Source organism: Drosophila elegans, unplaced genomic scaffold, assembly GCF_018152505.1.
Source record: "Drosophila elegans isolate 14027-0461.03 unplaced genomic scaffold, ASM1815250v1 contig_349, whole genome shotgun sequence".
NCBI lineage: Eukaryota > Metazoa > Arthropoda > Insecta > Diptera > Drosophilidae > Drosophila > Drosophila elegans.
The window spans coordinates 1,191,609-1,217,078 of record NW_024545729.1 but is presented as its reverse complement, the minus strand read 5'-3'; the positions used below and the strand labels follow the sequence as shown (position 1 = coordinate 1,217,078).

The 25,470-nt window shown below is 33.4% G+C and overlaps 2 protein-coding genes across 6 annotated transcripts; one reads left to right on the top strand and one right to left on the bottom strand.

Annotated features, from left to right (window-relative positions):
* Positions 1 to 413: 413 nt before the first annotated feature.
* On the top strand, positions 414 to 10,392 carry LOC108145314. Of its 2 annotated transcripts, none has more exons than XM_017270670.2 (4): positions 414 to 881; positions 7,220 to 8,312; positions 8,977 to 9,395; positions 9,612 to 10,392. In XM_017270670.2, exons 2-4 carry the CDS (start codon positions 7,247 to 7,249, stop codon positions 9,978 to 9,980), a joined length of 1,854 nt encoding a protein of 617 aa, XP_017126159.1. In that variant the 5' UTR covers positions 414 to 881; positions 7,220 to 7,246; the 3' UTR covers positions 9,981 to 10,392. The 2 variants fall into 2 exon arrangements, with proteins under 2 accessions (XP_017126159.1, XP_017126160.1); XM_017270671.2 differs by having other exon boundaries at positions 9,616 to 9,731.
* A 4,798-nt stretch (positions 10,393 to 15,190) lies between these two features.
* On the bottom strand, positions 15,191 to 24,123 carry LOC108145313 (RNA-binding protein MEX3B). Of its 4 annotated transcripts, none has more exons than XM_017270664.2 (3): positions 24,062 to 24,123; positions 22,556 to 23,357; positions 15,191 to 21,012 (listed from the first exon to the last, which is right to left on the bottom strand). In XM_017270664.2, exons 2-3 carry the CDS (start codon positions 23,244 to 23,246, stop codon positions 19,538 to 19,540), a joined length of 2,166 nt encoding a protein of 721 aa, XP_017126153.1. In that variant the 5' UTR covers positions 23,247 to 23,357; positions 24,062 to 24,123; the 3' UTR covers positions 15,191 to 19,537. The 4 variants fall into 4 exon arrangements, with proteins under 4 accessions (XP_017126153.1, XP_017126155.1, XP_017126154.1 ...); XM_017270666.2 differs by lacking the exon at positions 24,062 to 24,123 and adding an exon at positions 23,665 to 24,047; XM_017270665.2 differs by lacking the exon at positions 24,062 to 24,123 and adding an exon at positions 23,503 to 23,636.
* Positions 24,124 to 25,470: the final 1,347 nt, after the last annotated feature.

Sequence of the window (25,470 nt, the reverse complement as noted above, 5' to 3'; positions counted from 1 at the left end):
TTTACGTTTGTAGTAACTGAAAAATAAAAATACAATGCTTTCAAAAAAAAGATTGCCCGAGATAATAAAAAAGCTTTCGATTCATAGGAACAACCACAATTCAGTTTTAAAAGCATATTACAAATTAAAACACTGCTGCGTTCGAAGCTGGACCAAATATTTTTTAGCATTAAAGGTATAAATTACAAGTCTTAAGGCGTTAAAATTAGCGGGATAAGCATATTTTAACAATAAAGTTTGAATTTAACGTAAGTGTGACTGTGGACTTTTTACCAATATAATCTCAAGCAATCCTAATATAGTTGTCTCTTTCCGAGATGAATCCGTCAATGAATGAAATTGTCAATGTAATGTCATAAGCCCATTAACAACAACAAATCATTACTAAATTCCCTCTAAGCATGCGCTTCTAATCACACTTCAAAATTACACTGTCACGCCAAGCAAAGGGTTGGTGAGCCGTATTTACATATGTGCATATGTGCATATGTACCGGTCCCGATCGCTTTTGATCAGCTGCTCAGTTTCACCTCGTCATCCAACCGCACAGCCAGCACAAGAGAATCTCCGGGCTTCGGGCTTCCAAGTTTCGGTTCTCTTTGGGAAAAAGAATTGTTATTTTGTGTTTATGAAAGCCTCCAATACTTCAATTAACTATGTGTTTCTTGGCAATGCATAATACAATTATTAAAAACGAGAATCAAGTGAAATGTGTGCGAAACCATAGCCCAACTGTTTTTTCAATATAAAACATTTAAAAAGTACATGTAAATACATACATATGTACACTTGCTTAGTGTTCAAAATAGAATCCGACTGCACATATGTGTGAATATAAATAAATACCAATAGATAATTATATATGTACTTATGTACAATTGGTACGTGTTTCTATAAATGTTTGCTATCGCTAAAATATTATAAATGTACATACACGCAAATCTTCATACAAATCACCCATACATATATTCATACATATGTATGTATGTTTATTTGCACACACACACATGTATGTAGGTACATATATGATGTCTGATTTACGCTGCTTTCTGTCTGCAAAGGGGAATACTGCACTTTCAACGATGAACTGAAGTTCAAGAGCACAACAATTTATTATGTTTATAAATGGTTTTAATTGAATACAATAGAGTGGTCATCAAGAGGACTCATGTGAAACGTTAATGAACGGCATGTACACAAGCATGAACTTATTCGTATGACTGTCTGCACATTAGGGTGGTCGTTTCTCCATTGACGCATTTTGCTGCGAACACAGTTTAAAACAATGCAAGGAATCTGGGATTGAACTTGGGATTTTACAAAATTCGGTGCCACGCGACCTTTAGAGTTCTTTTGCTACTTTTACAGTAAGACTAGTCAATTTTAGTTTAGTTTTAGGTCTGTACATGTTTGAGGAAGTAGGGATTTAGTTAACTGTAGCAAACGTCGACATCCTACATACATACACATGTATGAACATACAGTGACTTGAAATATCCTTAAACCGAAAGTTGAATTAAGTTTTTGACATTCGCTTCATGCCGTGCGTTCTGCGTGAGTTCTGATATTAAAAAATCTTTACAATTCTACCTTATTGGGCACATTATAACACACACAAATTTACCCACTGGAAAATAATAATTCTTGAAAAGGTTATAGGCCCAAGCTCAGCACTGCGCAATATATCCTGAACGTTTCGCATTAAGAAATTGTGTCTCAGAAATTGGTCACAATTGTACTTTTCAAAACTTTATCTAACTTGTGGAGACACAAATTTTTAAAAACTTTACTAAGACCAGATCCAACATAAATTGTTGATGCTGAAAACGGAAATGGATAAATACTTTCTAAAAACCGTCTGCGGCTTAAAGCGGGAGCACATCTTTATCACCGTGGTTGGCCGTCCACATAGTGACGATGAGCACCGGAACGCGTGCGCAATATTCGAAATCATAAAATAATAGTCTGATCTTAATAAACCATATAGCAATCAAAAGGTATTGCTTTTATAGGAGTTTGTGCATACTAAGAGTTTTAGAAAGTCATTTGGTCCGCACAAATAGGGGTGAAAGTGCCGGTGGAGCAAAATGTCTGAATCATCTCAATCCGATACTCCGGTCAAAAGATATTAAACAAACAATATTTAGACTGCATTTTTTGAAATCAAAGCATTTTTATAAGAATCGATTAATATCTGATTATTTGCATTTCTGCAACCAATCCGTGTACTTCGCTAAGCTAAGTTTTGTAAAAAAAAAATAACCAGCACCATCGAAAGCGAGAAAAAAAACTATCGATCAGAAAGATAAAAATTCGATACTTCGATAATGCTATCGATAGTTTCGGAACTCTACTTCAATGATCATTACACTTGTACAAAAGCTTGCTTTGACACTGCTTGCTGAATAGAGGCCAACAATTTTATTATTGACGCCCGCAACGGTCATTTCATGTGTGTGCTATGGTTTATTACTTAGCCAAGTCAAAACTCTTTTATTGTAACTGTGTTTTAGAACTTTTCAGTTATAAGAGTGTAGTTTCAGAACAAACACATCTGAAATCAAACAAAAACAGTTAAAATTAACGTGACAATAGCACCTTCAACTCCAAAAACTTCTGAATTTAGTCGTTCCTATACAGCTATATGATATTCATAAAATTAAAACCTTCTGAATAAATGAACCGTTGCTATTTTTCGAAGTATATTTGTATAAGTTTAAGCGTTGTTATATTTTGTATGTCCTTGCAGAGGTGATTATAACCTCAGCTTAAAGCTTGCAACGCATAAAGAAGATTTTTCCGACCATATCAAGAATATATATTCTTAATTAGCATGCCTAGGAGAGTAGATCTTGCCAAGTCCAGCTGTCCGTTAATATTACTTTAATGAAAATGTACAAAACTGGGTTATATGTATTTGGTTTCATATTTTTTAACACACATAATTGTCTTGTTTCATTTAATCCTTTTATCCATTGTTTTACAATAAAGGTAACCGTTAAGTTTTAGTTATCAAAAAAAACCAGATAAATTACATTTAAAACTTTAATACTGATTTAGTCGCGAGAGATGTTATGTATAACAAAGTACATATGTATGAGTGAATCTCTGCCACCTGGGCCATCTCGCTGTGGTTTGGTTTGGTTTTAAAGAAAAAAGTAAATGTATAACAAGGAAATAAGTTAAAGCAGTAATTGCTGAGAATATCATCAAGAGAGCTCCTACTAATCACAAGTAAATAAAGAGTACTACTTTTTCAAAAATTTGACAAAAATGTAACTTCCGTACAACTTCGAAATTATTTAACCCGTCCGTTCCATGAAAATCTGACCTGTTAGTTTTAGGTGGCCCACTTGGCAGATCTTAACTCACTTGGAAAACAAAGAGAGTGGTAAACTTAAAATAAAATGTATTAAAAACTTTAAAATTTGAATATTTATTACATAGAGTAAAATGAAAAGAAAAAACATATTTTATAGCCCAGCTGAAAGCATTGTAATTTATGTATCATAGTGAAGAAGACATTTTGCAATCCTATAAGGATCGTGGCTTGCCCTTCGCCGCAGATGATTCGGTAGATTTGACTGGGACTGAATGTTCCCCACTTGGGCAACAACGGATCTTCTACTCTGGAGGCGAGAAATGGAGTGGTTATTTGGGGAACTAATTACAAAAGTGAAAAGTTTTTTTGTTATTTAAAGATACGTGTTTTGACTTGCAAATTTTGTTTATAAACATAAACCTTGGAATGTGCTTTTCATAACTCACGTAAAAACTCCAGTGGGCACGCTTAAGTCACTTTTTGGCGAGCGGGTTTATCTGAAATCAGATAAATTGTATTCTTTAGACACGTAGTTACTTTGACTATGTTTCCCGAGGCAGTTTTTTTTTTTATTTTGCAATGAGCTAAAATAATGCAAACAATAAGTGAAAAATTATATTTTTTACGTAATTTGTTTAAAAATAAAAAAACATAAATTCTGAAAATCGTGCTTTGCTAAACATAGAAATAAAATAAATACTAGAATCGTAGTAGGTCTGTGAATTTGATGCCGCGCTAGAAAGTAAGTAAGTTCCTCCTCGCCTTTTGGCTTTCAGCTGTGGCACAAATGATAAAGACACAAACTGTGGCGCATACGAACTCCACTTAGCATGCAGACATTTTTCCTCTATTTTTGTAGAAGGTATTTGGTTCTTTTGGGGTTGTTCTTTATCAGGAACCCATTTCAATTTCGCTTGTTTCGGTTCGGGTTTCGAATCGGTTTAATGTGCTGAAACCGGGGCTAAGCAAAAAAAAGGGTTTTTAAAATAAATTATATTGTCAATATTATTTTCGTTGTTTATCTTAACTACATGTACCTTTGCATTAAGCATTATAACCCTATTCGATTTTTAAACTTGTTTTTTTGTGTTACGTTCACATTAACACTTAAAAATGCTAAAATATAGGTTTTCTTTAGCATTCCGTATGCAAAATCGTCCATAGCGTTACTGGAAATACCAAAAAACAAGTATACTGTATTAGACAACAATAAAAATGATAAAATTACTTCATTGAAATTGGTCATATGACTGTCGTGTAGTGTATTGCACTGTATTTTGTACATTATTTTCTTTTAGTAGAAATTGACTATATTTTAACAAAACAAAAATACCTCTTAACAAGATAAAATGTCGTGACGATCGCACTTTCAATATATAACATTTCTGATGTTACGAAAATGGTTAAGCATTTGACTATATAAATACAAAAAATACAATAAATACAAGTTGACCCGCATCAACAAAGAATTTAAGCTTTTAGTTAAAACCGGCATTTTTTATTGCAGCGTGCTGGCTAAGAAAATCCTAAAAATGATAGGAACGCAAAATTAAAAAATAAAGAACCGAACCCGGTTCGGAGTAATCTACTTCAGCTCTGGTCGAAAGTTAATGTACAATTTTTTGCTTAGGTTTTATATGGTGATGATATTGACTTCATTGCTCACGTATTTCATATCAGTTTAAGGAATATATGAGTATTTTAATATTTTCTATAATATCACTAAATACATGTTTTCCTTTTAAAGCCAATAAACGTTAGGGTCACAAAAAAAAGCCAAAAAACTAAGCGTCAAAAAAATCAAGAAAGGAAGCAACTGCGGCAAGCCGAAGTTTATATACGCTTGCAGCTGTTGCAAATCTTTAATATTCTTTAAAAGATATAAACTTCGACTTATATGCGTATATGTTTAAAAGCATTGATTTTCAGCTCATATATTCGATCGTTCCTTTGGTAGATATGATACAGTTGCGCTATAAAATAATGGTAGTGCCACCGCTCCTCATCCTTAAATGTTTGTTACTGCTATTTTAATTATCCAGTTCATGCAATGGTTGACTATTTTATTAGATTAGACATTTATAGTTGAAAGCAATAAAACTCGGAACATTTTTCAGATTATTTCATTAAAATCAACCCCTATTTTAAATGGGGATTATTTCAGTCGGTCAAAATAATCGTGTGCAGACGATTAAATCAAAAAAATTAAAAAAAAATCCAAAGTTTATAGGCAACATAATTGCTCAAAAAAGTAATGAAAATAAAAAAAACAAGAAAAGAAGCAAACTTAGGCAAGCCGAAGTTCATATACCCTAGCAGCTATTGCAAAAATTAAATATTCTTGAAAACATTAAAATTATTATTTATTAGCTTTTATGTTTAAAAACATTGAAGATATGATGATTTGCAGCTCAGTTATTCGATAGTTTCTTTGGCAGCTATATGATATCGTTTTCCGATTTTAATAAAATTAAAACCGTAATTCTGAACTGTATAATTATTAATAACATAACACATATTTACAATTACAATTAATTTCTAGCTGTGTTCCATTGTTCAAGTTCCTTTTTTTTAATGTATACAAAAATTATAATGTAAATATGCCAATAGGGTTCAACAGTAATAGCACAGTAACTTGTTGATTAACTTCTAACGAATTCAGAATCGACAACACTTCATACATTTAATGCCCCACAATATATTTAATATTTTACCTCTTTAAACTTAAAAGACGTTTGGAGGCTGCTTGACAATTTTAAACAACGTTTTAAAGTCAGAGCTTTTAATAACCGAATAAAATCGAAACAAGTCAACCCAAACAGACATTTAGATACTAAATTTTTCAAATATCTTTAAGTTTTCTCATTATTTTTAAATTGGAAATAACACTAATTTTATTTTGACCGGCGGAAAAAAAGTCATCTTTTCAGAAAATGGTTGATAAGTATAGTATAATCTAATGAAATAGTCAACCGTTGCATGAACTTGACAAGAGAAATAACAAAAACAAACATTTAAAGATGAGTGGCGGTGGCACTACTATTATTTAGACCGCAGCTCTATATGGTATCGATTTCTCATTTAAATTAAACTAAAAGCATTGTTCTGTATTGTTACACTTTACAATATCCAACAGAAATAAAAAAAGGAAAACATAGAGAAGTTTTTTTATATATATTTTTTTTTACTATTCCGATTGTTTCCATGGGAGCTATATGATATAGTCGTCCGATTTTAATCAAATTTAAACCGTAATTTAAGAACTGAGAGACTAGTTTGCGTAGAAACGGATAGGCTGACGGACATACAGACGGGTGGACGGATGGACATACAAACAAGCCTATATCGAGTTTCCTAGTGATGCTGATCAAAAATATATAAACTTTATAGGGGCGGAAATGTCTGATGTCCTTGCAAGGGTACAAAAATGCTTAGTAAATAATAATGACATGACTAACTGCAAGTTAGTGTATTTCATAACATATAAAAATACCTTCTTAAATTACGAAATTTGGACATTTAGAGATTGTTTCTTTATTAACGGTCTTCTTTTATAAAAAATATGTAACCAAAAACCTTTTTACTGTTTTATAAATTAACAATTTTTTAAGAAATGAACGAAAATGGAATTATATATCTTACCTATACTAGTAGAAAGGCCTGACGACCTGCAAAGGGCTACCATCAACACGCAGTTAAAACCAGTTGGGAGTTATAGCTTAGCATGCACTATTCGATTTTGTGACGAAAATAGTTGTTACTTCTTTTAAGCAAATACAACATTTTATATACTTTTAACAATTGGCTCCCTTAAAGATAAAGCAGCTTTACATGTAAAAAAAAAAATTAAAATAATAAATTACTGTCAACAAATTTATAAATACTAGCCTCTTTCAGCACTCCACAACGGTTTGAACGAAAATCATGCTGGCCAATGGGTTCTGCGGTTGGAAGACTCACGACCAATATCATCATACCTCAACTAATGACTCCAGCACTTTAAATGAAAAAGCTAAACAAAACCGGCCAGTCACTGCTATTCACATAAGAGTATACCCTGACGACATAGGTTTTCCAGTGCCTTGCAAAGTTTTTTGGGACTGCAAAACGAGAAAAAACAGCCGAATGATTATATTTGGAAATTCGAGATGCCATTTTCTTGTAAACCAATGCGTCGCAGTCGCCGTGCTTTTAGTTTTAGCGGCTGCACGCTGTGCATTTGCGCAGACAGAAATGAAAAGCTTTAGCAATTCTTCCAATGTCAGCGGAAGTCCGGAAATTGTTTTGTTGGGTAGCGAAAAAAACATAAGTACAAACGTACTTTTCGAAAAAAATGAATCGTTACCAATCTCTGAGGAGAATGAAAGTAATGAAAATACGGCACTATTCCAAACGGAAGTACAAAATAAGCTGGGGAAAAAGACTTCCTCTTTGCCACCGGCAGCAGTTTCAGGAGATTTTACAAGAGTTCAGAGCGTGTCGATGTACCGCAATACCTTGCTCAATATCGAAAGCATGCTACAGCGTCAACTGCGCGAAAAAACCAAAGAGGACAGTTTGGAGTCAATCAAAATGCACATACTTATGCGCTTGAATCTAAAGAAACTTCCCAATATAACAAAACCAATTTCAGTACCACAAAATATACTAGACAACTTTTATAAAGACTATAATACGTCCTCGAAAAGCCCAGTTTGGAGTCGTATGGCAAACACGGACGAATCTCATTTAATGCCAAAATCAACAATTCCGGAAAGTGTGAAACCAAACGACACTTTTGGGAGCGACACCATGAGTGAATTATTCGATGAAAGTTCGTCCTCCCAAATGCAAGGAGATGATGCTAACACTGTTAACGAATTTCAATTTATGCATGGACTAGATCTGAATGAAAACCAAGATAAAAAATTCGAAATTCCCATTAATCATAACGCGGAGGATAACGAAAGTATTCTTTCGCACATAAGCAGCATTTACATTTTTCCCGAACGTAAGTACATTTGTATTTATTCATTATATGAAAATTACTTACTTATAACCTTATAAGCGATGTCCTAATTAAAACCATTATCCACACATCAGAATTGATGCTTTATCAACATTTTCTATATATAAGCATTGATTATTTGCTAACTTTTTTGCAACTTTTTATATTTAAGTATAATACAATTATATAAATTTAATGACAAATTTAGCAATTTTAAATATTATTGAAAAGAAGCAATTAAGGCAATTTTTGCATTGGAGCTTCTGGCAGCATTGCATAGAGGCATAACAAAAGGTATGCAATATATTGAAAAATAATTATTTTTTTGTTTGTTTTGTTTTTTTTGTTTCGTCTTTATTATCCTTTTTTTTTGTAATGACATTTCTTGTCCCCTGCACTAGAAACGGATCAGAACATTTATGGAAATAGGAGTAAATAAGAGTAACCACATAAAAACAAACCGAAAAACGCTTGCTAAAAATAAGTCCCAAGAAAATACTTATTTTTTTTTCGTACCATGACAACCCTTGCCATCGGCTTCGACTTGTCAAAACTAACCTTCTATTGTTTGTTTTATGCGAAGAACGAATTAAATATATATAAATTTGAAGTCCTAACAAAATAATAAACTTTTACTAAATTGTTTTGTTCTATTTCGTCCATTTAGAAATTCAACCACATGTCCGACACAATCGCAAGGCCGATGTTCTTCGGTTTAAAATTGACAGTACCTACTCGGACTTATCATACGCTACGCTTCATCTATATTTACGTGGCTGGGACTGGATAAATAGCCACCAGCCAGAACTCATTGAAGAGATTGAAAGTCAGCCGAGTAAGGATATTGTTGTGACCATTCACCGTGTTGCGAGACGTGCAAATACTACGAGCTTTGCCCATAAAGCCAAGATATTCGAGTTTCGTAAAAGTATTCCTTCGGGACTTGGGCAATGGGTTAACGTTGACTTAAAATCTCTGTTTGTTGATCTTGAGTCAAATAGGACGCAGGACATTCTAATAAAAGGCGCCGAATCCTGGATGAAGCCTTTAGTAGTGACTACCGATAACACATCAAAGAATCCATTGGTACGAAACCTCTAAATTTAAAATAAAAATACAAGATTTCTCTATGATTGACACCGATTTAATCTCTTAAAAATAATTATTACAATGGTTTTACTCTATCTAAATTGAATCAGAATATTTATTGTCCTATTGCATCAGATTGGCCATTTAAGATAATTTTTTCAATTCAGGTGCTATTTTTCGTTAATTCTTAAATTTTAACTGCCTTTATTTCAGACAGTTCACATAGAAATTGGGTCACAAAAAAAGCATCGAAGAAAGCGCAGCGTATATATGGACTGCACAGAGAATGATCATGACATGCGATGTTGTCGATATCCACTTAAAGTTAACTTCACCAGCTTTGGATGGCACTTTGTGGTAGCACCAACGTCCTTTGATGCATACTTCTGCAGTGGAGACTGCAAAGTTGGCTACCTAGAGCAATATCCCCACACACATATAGCAGCTTTAACGACGTCGGCCACTCCGTGTTGCTCGCCGATAAAAATGAGTTCCTTAAGTTTGTTATATTTTGACGACAACCATAATCTGGTGTTGAGTGTTATACCAAACATGTCTGTTGAGGGTTGCAGCTGTTCCTAGCGGACAGAATGCAGACAACCCCAAAGTTGTGTTTACCAATAGAACTTATATTAATTGTATGTAAATAAATGCACATAGGGGAAAATATTGAGCTGTTTGAAAGAGCAAGTAAGACGCCCCCACATTTAAAAAAATTATATAAATATATTTGTAACCGTAAGAAAAATCGGATTGCATGCTATTATTAAATATAATATGTACCGTTAGGAGTCGCTTCTAAAGATTTTTTAAGTTAAAATACAATTTGCAGTTAAAGAAGGGGAAAGGCTTACTGCTAAATATGGTATTTTTTAGCATACTTCCTACGAATAGCTCTTGAGAAAAATATGAATATATGGAATATATCACTCCGGTGATTTTAAGTAAAAAGCCAAATATAAAACATTTTAAATAAAAAAGTTTGAGCAACTAATTATTGGACGCAATTAATCACTTTAGGTTGATCTAATCTAGATTGGCTTCCAGGTGACATTTCCCCTAAAACTGGAGGTGTTGGATATGCTAAACGGCCTTTCCACATGATGACGACTCGCACTGAGAGTAGAATGTAAATGTTGCCGAAATTTTAATTAACATAAACTTTCAAAACAATAAAGGTCGGATTTCTGAGGACCATTTAAAATGTCTACTATAAGATTTCGTAAGAAAAATGTTTTTTGGGATATAACAAAGTTCTCGAGCATGCTGAGATCGGACTTAGTAATGATTTAACTATTTGAAACCATGTTTTTAAACGCTACGTACATCCTGAAGCTAAAAAAAATGTCTACAATAAACCTTAATGACTCAAATACCACCATGATGTGGAATATTTTTATCATTAAATCCTTAAAAAAAAATACAAGAAAACAGTTTTTTTAATAGTCTTGGCTGATGCTGAGACAACTAAATATCTTAATTGATTCGACTTTAAGCCGAATTCAATATTTAAACCTTTGTAAAGTAAAACCTTTGACAAATTAATAGTGCACTCAGGTAGGTCGTCAAATTCAGCTGAATCTAAAGAAACAAACGTTAGTAGTCTGGCGCTACTAGGGCTAATGGGCAGATTGATTTTAGGAAGTTTAGGACGTTCCCACGCCTTTCTCACGAGGAATGCAGCTGGTGCTTTTACTACCTTTCAGAAGCTTTGAACTTGGCCATTTGGAGAACTTATGGAAGCGAGAAATAAAGGCCTTTTATCCTTCAGAAGCGGATGGGAGCTAGTGGCCATAACGGCTGACTACACTTGCTTACAACTTGGGGGGTTATATAAAGTTAATATTACAAAAAAAAATTGTTTTTTAAATTTTATTTTCTTAGTGTATATATATTTAAGAATACACACACAGGAAATTAAATACCATTCCGGTGAATATTTAAAAAGCTACACGGAAATTTAAAAGGCGTTTCAGAGCGATTAAAAGTACAAATACAAACTTTTAACGGGTTTTTCTCAAAATGGTAATTTCAAAGTCGGTGACCAACATTACTCGAAATCGAATAAACCGATTAGTCTCAAATTTTAACACGAACTTCTTAAAAATATTTTTTTATATATGAACAAATTGTTAGATCAATGAATTCGGCCTTTTAACTGTATAACCCCTTAAAATCGGTCAATGCCCTGTCCGTGACAAATTTTTTTTAAATTTGATGCCAATTTTGACTTGTTGGATTTGTTTTTAATTTTTTCTTTTACTGTTTTTAAGCTTTCCTTTTTAAAAATAAAAAAATACGTTTTCCTTTTCATTACCTAAATCGTCAAGAGCGTATTTTTATTGAGTGGAAATTTGACAAGTCGGCCACCAAAAGAAAAGTACGATTTTCAAGGATCTTTTTTGTATTTTGTGTTCACATTTGGGATGAGTATGGGAAATCACTGAGCGCGCACTGAAAAACACGTTTTAAGTCAAATATTTGTTAAAGTTGTCTTTTTTTATTATGTAAAAAAATTAATTAATAAATGTAATTCATTTATAAACACAAAGACACAAAATCCTCCTCTCTAAACGAGGGATTGCAAATATCAGTAACTGTTTTTTTATCTATAAATTATTGAAAACTGATTATTTAAAAACAAAACTTCATTTGTGTTCGGTGGGGGCAGCACAACTTTTACCCCAACTGAAAATGTATGTTTTATTCGTTTGAGCACCAAAAAACACGGCAAACAAATATTAATAGTTATAATCACATTAAACATGCACCACAAATAAAAATGACAAAAAAACACAATCTTCAACTGTGATGTCTATTTTAATAGGATCATTTTATTTAAACTTTTGTAATGTTTTCAAGCAAGTGCTGTACCATCTCTTTAATTATATTTTCTTCGCAAATGTGTGAAGCACAACAAAACAAATAATTGATAGTAATCGTTTTTTTTTATCGATTCATTCTTTTTTATTTTTGGCCTATGGGCCGACCACTATGCGTTACTTTATTAGAGATTCTAGTCCTATATGTATGTATTTATAGGAAATCGTAGCAACATTAAAATTCGATTACAAGAGCACCATGTCCGACCGAACCGTTTCTTCTTAATGTAATTTCTTAAGAAATGTTGAAAACGCGAACAATTCTCTCGTTCGTAGCCATTTTTATACCCTTGCAGAGGGTATTATAATTTCAGTCAGAAGTTTGCAACGCAGTGAAGGATATATATATATTCTTGATCAGCATCACTAGCAGAGTCGATCTAGCCATGTCCGTCTGTCCGTCCGTTTATATGCAAACTAGTCTCTCAGTTTTAAAGCTATCTGCATGAAACTTTCCCAAAAGTTGTCTTTCTATTGCAGGTAGTATATAAGTCGGATCGAGCCGGATCGGACGACTATAGCATATAGCTCCCATAGGAACAATCGGAAAAATAATTGAAAAAAAATTATAACTTTGCTGTTTTTTAATTTTTTTGTTAGTTCTTCGACATATAGTATTGGCTAAATATTTCAGAATTACGGTTTAAGTTTCATCAAAATCGGACGAGTATATCATGTAGCTCCCATAGGAACAATCGGAAAAAAATGAACAAAAATTATAACTTAGCAGTTTTTAAATTTTTTTCTTAGTTCTTCGACATATAGTATTGGGTAATTATTTCAGAATTACGGTTTAAATTTCATCAAAATCGGACGACTATATCACATAGCTCCCATAGAAATAATAAAATTATATAAAATAACTATCTAATATTTGAGCTGCAAGTCATTATAGCTTCAATGTTTTTAGACATATTAGCAAGTAAATCATAATTTTAATGTTTTAAAAAATATTTAATTTTTGCAATAGCTGCAAGGGTATATGAACTTCGGCTTGCCGAAGTTTGCTTCCTTTCTTGTCAAGGTTGAATTCAATATAAATTATTTGCTTACTACTATAGTATAGACCAATGCAGTTCATTTAGCTTTTTATTTATTTAAATTTGTTTTAAATTCCAAAAGATTTTAAGATTTTAAATTTGGAATAAAAAAATAAATAATACCGCTAGAAAGCCATCAAAGTCATTTAAATAGGGTTTTTAATGACATTCCCAAAACAACCTAAACATGCACGAATGATTTTAAACAAAATAGTGGACGCTGAAATATTTTTAAAATAATTTAATAATAATAAGAAACCACACTTATTTATCTCCGAAAAATTTATTATATAACCATTTAGTGATACATTACTATATGTATATACTTATATTTGCATAAATATTTCTTATATAAATTTAAGGGCCTCGGCTTTTAAAAGTGAATACTAATCAGTAAAAAGAGTATGCCGATTTAAGTCGATATATGAAATGTACTTTTAAGATATTATATTTTCTGTCGAACACAATACGGATATTTTACTATTGTTAATATTATTATTATGGTATTGAGGAGCTTACGTTAAATCTATGTTTTTGTATTTTCTTTTTTAAATTAGATAAATAAATATATTTATATAGACATATACATTTATAATTTATTTATCGTTTTTTTATATATTTCTGTCCTGCAATAATTGTTGGTTTTAATTTGTTTATTTATAAAAGTACGTTTCTAATTGCATTTTTAAAATATTCGTTGTAAATACATTGGCGGCCAATAATAATAAGTTAAATGTAAAACCTTACAAACTGTGTAAAAAAATATTTTCTCCCGTTTTGTATGTATGTACGTATGTACATAATTCTTAGAAATAATTTTTTAAGGAGTTAAATCAAAATGTTTTTGAGCCTACAAGAAATGTTCGGGTATTTCAAAAGAACTAAAATATGACGGCCGTCAAAGTCCCAAAAAGACTTTATCATACTTGCACTTAGTTTTTGATAGTCGGTAAAATATTATGAAATTTCTTACTAATATTTAAACGTCATTTATTTCTTTCGAACCTTTTTATGGTGTTACAGCACAACCTAAGAAGCAATATTTTCGTTTTTTTTAAGAATTTGTTGTGGAATTAGAATAATCTCATTAGACTTTTTCTTTTTTCTGGAAATGGTTTTTGTGTCCATGTCCATGTCCATGTCCATATGTTGTTTGAACAATTTCTGCGGCGATAAATAAATTGATAACATACAAAATCATATGTGTTGCTCAAACTTATTGTGGATGTTTCGATAGTGTAAGCCGATCCAGCATAAGTTTTCGAGTATTATTTTCAGGTCATTAAGCTTTGTAAAATATTTATAATAAATTGAAATTGTTGCTGGGCTGATTTACATTTTTACATTTATTCAGCCTTTACAACCAGGGAACGCCCTTTATCAATCTAAGTTATATCTTTAAAACTCGAAGGGTTGGGTTGTCAATATTTCTCATTTCGAATTTTAGTATATAGTATTTATTCCTCTGTTTCCCTTTTTCCACAAGGGTAATGATTATCTTCTCAAAATAGTATATAAGTATGTACTTTATCATCAAACATCATATAAGATTCCAGTTTATTATAAGTCTAAACAAGCACCCTAGATCTTTTTTTAATATTTTCAGAAAACAAAACTGGTAATTAATTATACGTCCTAAAATATCTTAGATATTTTGTTTAAATACTGATTCCTCGCATGTATGAGAACGCATTGAATTCCTTACAATAGTATCTTACTTAGAACATTTGTTAGGGCTAAGTAATATATATATAACATAAATATATATATATATATATATATATAAATAATGTGATATATATATATTTATTTATTTATATATAGTAATATATATGTAATATACATTTACATATATTAATATAGTATATGTATAAATGCTCATTTTTTATAATTCTTGTATGAAATTAATTTACTCTAGTAATAGTTTATAAAATAATGTAAAATGTTCATTTTGCGCGATCAATAAACCTTTATTTAGTCTCACTCGTTTGAATTTTTGACCTTGCAGATTTTAATTTAAAATTATATACATTTAAAAATATATAAGCCTCTATTATAATTAATCGGACTAGATTGATCAATATACTCTTGGGACACAGTTTTAATAACACAGGTCTAAAATAATTTTAATATAAAACATCAAAATTTAAACAGAACTCTAATATTTTGGGGTTTTTAACATTCGCGCAATTTACCTTGTATTATAAATATTAAATATGATTGACTATAAATGTATAAGTCTTTTTATTCACATTAATCGTAAGCTTTATTAAGGTAGTTGTCACATGTGGGTCATACATCGTATTTTTAAATATAAACAACTATTTGTATTTGACTTTATCTATTGATATAATGTATGTTATGTGCCGATCTTAATATTAATGCTAATTTATCAGTCAATTTTTATTTTTCAGAGAATTAGTGTCATAACATTTACTTATACGATCCAATATACTTTTATATTACGTCTGTGTAAATGTCATTTATTTAATGAGAAATTTCTATTGCTAGTTTCCCTTGGGATCTACATACATTATGTGCCTTTAGAAATTTTTCTAGAATATAATAAACAACTAAATCAAGAGTTAATTACTACAATTCTGTTAACTGAAGTCTGAGTTATTAACTTGAAATGTTAATATGAAAAGCATAGTTATAATAATTTTATTTTCAAAGAATTTGAACAAAAACAGATAATGCACCATATTATAAGTCTAAGGTAATAATTTAAGAGTTCAATTTTCAAATAGTTAATAGTAGTTTAGCGAAAATATTTCTCGGAAAGAAATCGTTACTGTTTTTTATAAAATATTTTAGGTAAGTGGCTCAAAAAATTTTTGAAATAAAAACAAACAGCTAAATTTTTTTATGATTGCCAATCTTTTGAAATACTTTTTTAAAAATCTGTATAATATTTCACTGAGAACTAGTCTAACTGAGTTTCAATCGGAGATGACTTGGAACCGTCCTTAAACTGATGTTAAATTAATAATCCCTGTGAATGAAGATTTGTTTTGATTCGCCCCATATAAATCAACACTGGTTTACAAATTTAAATCGACAAAGTCTTCCAGAGATCAAACCTCGATTTCCCGGTGCAGTTGGGCTCCCTTATTCAAGAAATCACACTAAACATTTTTTATATGGTACATTTTTTTTTGGTTTCCTAGCATAGATGATAGAGCTCGACGAAGTTTCAAAATGTTGCAAAATTAAGCCACCACAAATACATTTTTTAAAAACATCAAATTTTTATTCTAGAATCTGTATTTTAAGAAAAAAAAAAGGCTTAGTTTAGGTTTAGGCTAAGTTAAGCGTAAAATTAAAATTTGGTGAAAACACGTTTTCAAATACCACTTTGATGTTAATAAAAAATCTGACAAAAACAACGAAAACAGAATCCCACTTTTTTAAATATAAGAGCCTGCAAAATCATTGATGAAAACATGGCATGAAAACATGTTAAAAACGCTATTTGCACTTAAAAAAAATTGCAGCATACATAAAAATGTTGAGTATAATTTTATAAATCATGGGTCAAGTGCCCCGCAAAAATAAAGGTTTGATCTCCGGGGAAAATCCCCCTAAATCGGTTTAAATTTTGAAGCCTGTGTAATTATGTCATACAAAAATTGCATTTAAAACATTTTGTATCTTTCTGGAATATCTGTAGGGTAACTTCGTGTGAAATATTGCACCGTTTATTATTTACAACGAACAAAAGGTGTAACCTTTAAAAACAAATGGTGAGTACAGTTGTATTTGTCTTCTAATTAAAAGCCATTTTTCATGAAAATAACCTCAAATACATATTTAAAACTTTTTTTTAAGGTTAAAAGACACTCGAGTAATTGTACCGAGACATCGCGTGTTCTTGCTTTTTAGTTTTCTAACTTCAAAACTTAAATAAAGTGCACCAGGGAAAAAACAAACTTCGTAAAACAGAAGTTAATAAATAAATAATAATAATAATCCAAATGTTTTAATCAATACTACTCTTACTCCGCCATTTTATATTATTAAAAATTTATAATACACTATTGGGTTAAGGAATATGCTGAAACAAAATTTCAACGGATAGCGTAATCTTATAAAAACTTCTATTAATGAAGCTTCGAAAATGCAAAAATAGAAAACAAATTGCGAATTCTAAGAGTTCTTTGGATTTAAGTCTTGATTTTTTTTTTGTATGATAGCTTTTTAATAGTATTAACTCTTCTATAAACCTATATTCGAGCCTTAAGCCAAACAAATCTAGGGGATGGTCGGTCTATTTCACTTGTGTCATGCATTTCGTTATTATCATAGAACAATTTCATTTATTTTACTTATAGATACTATGCTCCTACTTGGATACATGTATTTCAGTATAAATAATACAAGTTGAAATGTGTTGCCATATTCCGAAATCGCTTTTTAGGTGGATTACAGTGTGTTTTGCACTGATAATTTAGAATAAGCTTCTATTTTTAAACCCTTACAATTTCAGTCAAAAGTTTCCAACGCATTGAATGGCGCTTTTCCGATCCCATAAAATAAATATATTCTTGATCAGCATCAGTTTTAAAGCTATCTTTGAAACTTTGCCAAAAGTTGTCTTTCTATTGCAGGTAGTATAAATGGGAACAAGCCGGATCGGATCAAGAAATCAATATCCCTTTTGAAGAAAATCTAATCTATATAAATAAGACATTGATATCAGACAAAATTCTGCGAGATGTAAGCGGATACGCAGATCCAGCGGAGAAGAGATTGAACTTTTTATGATCTGACCATCCGTTTTTTTGTTTTTCTTTGACCAGTATTAAAACACCCTCAACAAAGTTAAAAAAAACCAATGTTAGAACTCTTTTTTAAATATGTAATCGCCTGTTTCTTCTATATGAACGTCTTTAATTTATATACCCTTCCAAAAGTTTACAACGCAGTTAAGAAGACAATTCGGACATAATATATATATGTAAATAATCTTGATCAGCATCACTAGGAGAATCGATCTATCCATATCCGTTTGTCCAAGTTTTTCTTCTACTGCAGGACTTTATCATAAAGCTTCCATTGGAACAACCGGAAAAAAAGAACTTTGCAGTTTTTAAATTTTGTGGTAATATTCTTCGGGGTTCAGTAATAGTTAAATATTTTAAAGTCATCTTGATAGCTCTAAATCTGAGGCACTAATTTGCGTCAAAACGAGCGGACAGACGGTCACGGCGAGATCGGTACCCCTAGTGATGCTGATCAACAATATACGATATATATAAAATTAAAAATGTCTCGTTTATACATACATGTCTACATAACTTTTGTACCTATCATTAGGTTTCTGTAAAACATATTAAATTTAAAAAAATATCCGCTCGACTTCATTCCTTTAAAAATAAGTCATCAAATTGAAACTCCAATATCCAAAACTGATAATAAAATTGAATCTTTTCTACTAACTAACATTATTTTGCTAAATTGTTGAGCACAATTTTTCGCAAATGCTTTATGTAAATAGCATTAAAACTGAGAGACTAGTTTGCGTAGAATCGGACGGACAGATGCTGATGCTGATCAGGAATATATATCCCCTATAGGATTGGAAATGTCTACTTCAAACTTGCAAACTGCTGACAGAAAGTATAATACCTTCTGCGACTGTACAAGTGTCAGAAATGTGTTAATGACACAAACGTTTGCAAATCAAAAGTCCATACATCAAATATTGGTAATTAAACCAAAACAAAGTTTAAATGAAAAAGCAACAAGTTGTTATCTACAATTTACCTACGCATAAGTTCAAAAAACTTGCATTTGCATTTGAACTATTGAACCAGAAATAATTTAAGCTGATATTAGACTGCAACAATGCAATTCCATTTCTCAAAATTGGAATTTTGTATTGGCTGTTCTTGGCTTCTGTTCTCTTTTGCTTGGTTTTAGCGTTGTTCTGTTTGCGGACGGGTATAAATAATAAAAAGTCCATTATAGTGTTTAGATAACAATTAGAATTTTTCGAAATGCTGCAGCGTGCAAAAGCGTCTCAAAAGCGCGTGCCGTCTTAAATTAGGTTGAAATGCTAATGTTCCAGGTCAAACCATTTTGTAAGGAATAAAAAACTACATTTCAGTGCACTTCACGGAAGCCACAAACAAAAACATCAATAAATTACAAAACCAACGAATTAAACGTATTTAAACATAGTCAATGATTTGAGAAACTAATACAACTAAAATTATCCTAGAATGCGCATTGCATGGTAAACAATAGAGTTGCAAACCGGGCAAACTGCCTCCATGGAAATGCAGATTTGGTTTGCGCACTCCATGCAGAACATGTTGTGTCCACACGGGACCAAAGCAGTGGTAACATTGTTTTCATTACAAACGAAACACTCGCGGTGAATTAAGAACTTGTCCGGGTTAGACTGCAACTGAATGGATTGTGGCTTTTGCTGGGTGTTACACACAGTCGGTTCTTTTGTGAGGTGCATGTTCTTTTGATTTGCAGAATGTTCGGCGAGGCCCAAGAGCGAGTCCGTAGGACTAATTGAGATAGTGGGGGAGCAGTGAGCTGTCGGTATGATATTTGCGGGCTGATTCCAGATACTGGGCGAGTCGCCTATGCCCTCATCCACGTCGATTGAGTCGCTAATATTCTTCCATATATTCAGTATTTCTGGAGGTGTGTTGGCGCTGTTGTTGGTGCTCTTTGTTGAAGTTGTCGAGGAAGCAGATGAACAAGATCTTGTTAAGATGTTTGCATTGGAGTTGGAATGAATCGATGCGGATGCGGATGTGGATGTGGGAGGGCAGAAGGTTAATGTTTTGTTAGACGCATTGCGGAATACAACATTAGCTTTGGCCAGGGGAACGGAAACTTCGTTTGCAGGAAGATGCTTATCGGACACTCTTGTTGGTGTCAAAGTTGCCATCATTTCCACGTCAGAGAATTCGGTTTTCTGAAAACAGTGGCCAGCATGATAGCCTGGCATGGGCTTTGAAGAGTTGCTACCATTTCCCACAATCTTCATTGAGTTATTTGCGTAGTCCTGTGCAGACGGCATCGCATTTTTGTATATAGACGACAAAATCTCGGAGTTCAAATCATCATTTAGTATCTGGGTTAGCGAATTTATTGTCGGCAGGACATTTGCCTCGAACTCATTTGCCTCAATCAAGTCACTACCTGGCATAGCACCGGCGTCCCCGCTTCCAGATCCGGCCCCAGTTCGGAGGGCAATATGAGCTTCTATCTGCTTTCGGGCAGTGTCTACGTTGTCCGGCAAGCCAGTCACTTCAAAAATTGGCTCCTTTTCGCGCGACGGTGTCACAATGTAGGTCTGAGTCTCTTGCTGAATGTGCTTGATCGTAGCGCCTTTGGGCCCCACCACGAGTCCCACCACCCGATAGGGCACACGTACCTGTATGGTTACCTGTCCTGGCATGCATGGGGGTCCAGACTGCATGCGTGGAACTGCACCAGCTCCGGAACAACTCGCAATGCCTACTATGCCGGTGCTGGGGCCGTCGCTCATCGGCTTGCGCGATGCTCGTATTAGGCTGAAGTGGTCAGCAGCGGAAAGGATTTCCCGCTTGGCCTTGTTCACATCTTCCTTCCGACCAGTCACTACGAACACCGGCTCCTCTCCTCGAACTGGTGTCTTGATGTAAGTGTTGGTCTTAGCCCTCAATGCTTTGATTTTGCAACCTAAAAACGACAACAAGATATTTATAAAAATTTTTTTATTTTTTTTTAAGCTTAAGGTGCCGCAGTCCAGCTATAAGATACACGTTGCTCAACCCGCATCGGTTGGTCAAAAATCGAACACAATAAGAAGGGAGCTAAGTTGGCAATACTGTAAAATTAGTTTATCGTGTTGCAGCTGTATGAAAGCGTATAAAAATTAAGTTATTTATCCACCATATAGCTTTTAAGCAAAGTGCTCGGCCGCTTTAAAAATATACAAATTAGTTTGAAAGAATCAATTTCAAATTTAAACAAGAAAGGAAGCAAACTTCGACAAGAAGAAGTTCATATACCCTTGCAGCTATTGCAAAAATTAAATATTCTTCAAAACATTAAAATTATCATTTACATGCGTATATGTTTAAAAACCTTGAAGCTATGATGATTTGCAGCTTAATTATTCGATAGTTCCTATGGCAGCTATATGACATCGTTTTCCAATTTTAATAAAATTAAAAGCATAATTCTGAACTGTCAAATTAATATTAAGACAAAAAAAAAAATAACAATTAAAAATAGAAAAGTTACATTTCAAAAAAAATTGTTTATATATTTTTATTGTTTCCATGGGAGTTATATGATATAGTACATTTTTATTAAATTTAAACCGTAATTGTGAAATATTTAACTATTACTATATGTCGAAGAAGGTTATATTTTCTTTTCATTTATTTCAGAACTACGAACAATGATGTGTAACAATAGGAACGATAGAATAATTTAGAAGAAAATCATCATATATTCCCCGTTGTTAAACATGTAGGCATAAAAATCGAAATATTGTCTTCTTAAAGGAAATTTTATTTTTAAAATAGCTGCAAGAGAATATGAGCTTGGGCTTGCCGAAGTTTGTTTCCATTTCTTTTTGTTTTTAACAAATTTTGAAATTTTTTTATTAAATTTTTAAATTTTGTATCCTTTTTATTTGAACTACGGGCAATAAGAGCATTCAATACTGTACTGTATTTTATTTAATTACCAAAGAACTACGAACTTCAAAATTGTTTTCATAAAATAGAGGAGTTGTGGACGCATTATCTGAGCTCACTGAGGTTAGCCACTCATTGCTAAAAAAAACAAGAGTGAACACTATGCTCGAACTCCGTTTTCCAAATATCCAGTGACGAAGGATAAAGCTGACCCGATAATCGATTAAATATCGTAAGAATTTGGAAAAGAATAATTAAATTCCTGAATGATTGAAGAAAATGGAAATGTCTCGCAACTGAAAGTCATAAAATATCTGATGCTGAAACCTATGAAGTTTACTTTAGTAACGCTTTGGTGATTTACTTATGATCATATATTTTGAACATTAATAGGTTTGTTTAAAATATATAAAAAAAAGTCGAAAATGCTTAAATATGCTGAGAGCAAAATGATAAATTTTATTTTAAAAAATGTTCTTCATGTTTTATATAAAATCAGATGTCTACTTATGACATTAGTAGCATAAAAATACATAAATGAGTAACAAAAAAATCCTATTATCCATTACACTTACCCTGTCTACCGACTATTTCGGCCACATGTTCGGAACTGGGTACTGGAACACATTCGGTCATGTTTTGCGACTTCTTCGATCGATCTTCTAGGCTGACGGTGCCGGCAACGGGTAACAAGAGGCAACTGGATGCCGAAGGAGGCGGCAGGGAGCTATCGGTTTTGGAGAACGCGGCCACTCCATTGATGGCGCCCATCTCGAAGTCGTTTTGTGCGGTTAGGGGTAGCGATAGGGCTTGAGCAGGTTGTGCAAAGCAAGTTTGATTGTCATTGAATCCGACCAGGGACAGTTCCAGCGCCAGTTGCAGTGTTCGCGGATCGTCGGAGAGTGGAAGAGACGCAGCATTGACTTTGGGCTCCTCAACCAGTTCGTGGTGGTGTACGGGGTTCGATTTGTGGATTGACTCCTTCGCATTAATGCTGCTCATGATCTTCGGAGTGACTTGGGTCGACATGGCAATGGCAGCAATAGCACTCTTGTCCTTTTTTTGAAGCGTAACAAAGTTCGCGGACAGCGAGCAGCCGCCGACACTCTCGCCCGGTAGAATACCGCTTTCGCGCAATGAGGAGGAGCTCGATGACACGGAAGCCGATGAGAAGTTGAATGATGAGATGGAGCTGGATGCTGAACTAGAACTCACTCTATTGAAGCCACTGAATTCGAATTCCGAGTTGATGTGTGCTGCAGACATGTCAATAAACTACAGGACTTCCTCGTTTAGCCACATTTTCAATCACCAAGTCACTTCTTAACTCCGTGCGCTGGCTAAAAAATATTTGCAGTGTCTTCCCTTAGTGATTCTCTGCAATATATAAAAAAGACCGAAAGTGCACTTGGTATACATACGCATGTTTATGGGAGTAATTGCTACACACGAGTGTAATGGCATGCCTATTCATCATCCATGGGTATATACTTGGTAGAATGTCACACTCAGGCGGACTTACTCGGATTGCAGACAAATTTTTAAAGGCAAATAGCTTCGAAAAGGCAAAATTAAAGTGTTTGCTCTCTCTTGTCATCCGAATCTTGTTATCCGCGATGCCACAAAACACACCGAATACCGCGCTCATAACCAACCCCTAACACACAACTTTTGTGTCACTCACCCCTTGTAACTTCTTTTATGCTCCCACCCCTGTCTCAGACCAACAACAATATAGGCATATAAATAGCTGATCTGTAATTGAAATGTAACATTTTGGCCAACACTTTCCCTGCAATCAGATCAACTGGACAAAATGTACCACAGAATATCACGTTTGTGTTATTTCACAAGCAACACTCAATGGCACCCAAGTAAAGTGGCTCAAAATTTACGTGTGTACACTAGAAAACTTATATGGCCAGGTACACATTCCGGCAGTATTCCGACACGCCTTTGAGTACATATGCAGAGACAACGAAAAAATGACAAAAATACGAGGGAAAGCCCCTCCGGATAACATTCTCTACTGCAAACACAATTTATAAGAATAAAATACTGTTATTGTTGATTTAGCGCACCAGAATTCAATCAAAATTACTTTGCCGGCTATCAGCATTACATAGGGAGCACAATAACCAAAAATGACAACTATCGATAACTTAGTGCTGTGAGACGTTGTGTATAATGTTTCTCTAATAGAACATTTACACTGAACCACATCCCGTATTCAAAATTCACATCACAATTTTTATTTTTATTTCACATAAGGGCAAATCGAATACATCAGTTTTATTTGTTGCCCAACAGGATTATATGCGTATTTTGTTTATTTATTCGTATTATTATTTTGGTTTCTTCTATCATTTTTGTTTATTAAAATTTGCCATATTCAGTATTAAATTTAATAATATGGTGGTGGCGATCAACGCTTTTTGCCACTAAGGTGCATCTAAAAGCACACTTGTTTATTTTGTTTTACGTAAAATATTTTTTGTTTATTCACTGCTGCCACCAGTCCTCTGTTGCCGTTCGTTGTTGGTGCTCTGCTGTTGCTCTGCCTCTGCTTCCGCCTTTCCTCCTGTTCGCAAAGGGCATCTATTTGCGCCCAAATTTCGTAGGCTGTGCTTAAAAATGGTGGAGGATCTGAGTTGAGCCTTGCCACCAGTGCAGATCGTTTTCGCCGATTATTGGCGAGCTGACCACCTCTTTTTTTTGGTCTGATAACCAGGGGAATATGAGTCCTTACTTCGTATTGTTTTATTTGCCGCCGTCTTGCAGCAAGGACCTCGGGTTGCCTAGCCTTGTGCTGCTCATTAGTCAGTGGCTTCGGACATTGATTAAGTGTATTCTCGATTGCCAGTGAGTGCGCAGTAGTAATTTCTTGTCTTTTATTTTGCGAGATTAAGCAGGATCGCCATGTAGTAAAAGGCGAGAGGCTTGACCCGTACTTATAGGGAAGATTTACATTGGAGCTTATGGCTAGGTAAGGTTTACATGGGGGTATTCTAATGGTACGGTATTTTAACGTTTAATAGCACTCCATTTATCTTATTTAGATTTGTCATATGATCGAACAGTGGGTTTCTGGTTATGCTAAAGTTGGCCAAAACCAATTTTTTCAAAATTGTTAAAAGAACAAATTTTCCAGCAAGTTTTCTTAACAGAAGGTTAATCTTCAATGTTACGCTATTAAAATAACATGTGTTAAAACAGTTTAAGTTTTAAAATGTATAATAAGATTTTAAATTCTTTTTAAGTTAATTATTTGAAATGAGTCTTAAGAACTGTTTCTGTATTCGGTTTATTGCTTTAAAGAAACAAGCTGACAAAGTTGTGCGGGACGGCCGCAATGCAATGCTTCGCACAACCGCGACAGCTTATGTGTCCAGTCCTCTCCTCTCTCTCTCTGTTTACTAACAAACTAGGCATCACCACCAATGGCAGTTGCAGGAAATGCGATGGCGCTGGAACCTGCGAGTCCTTGGAA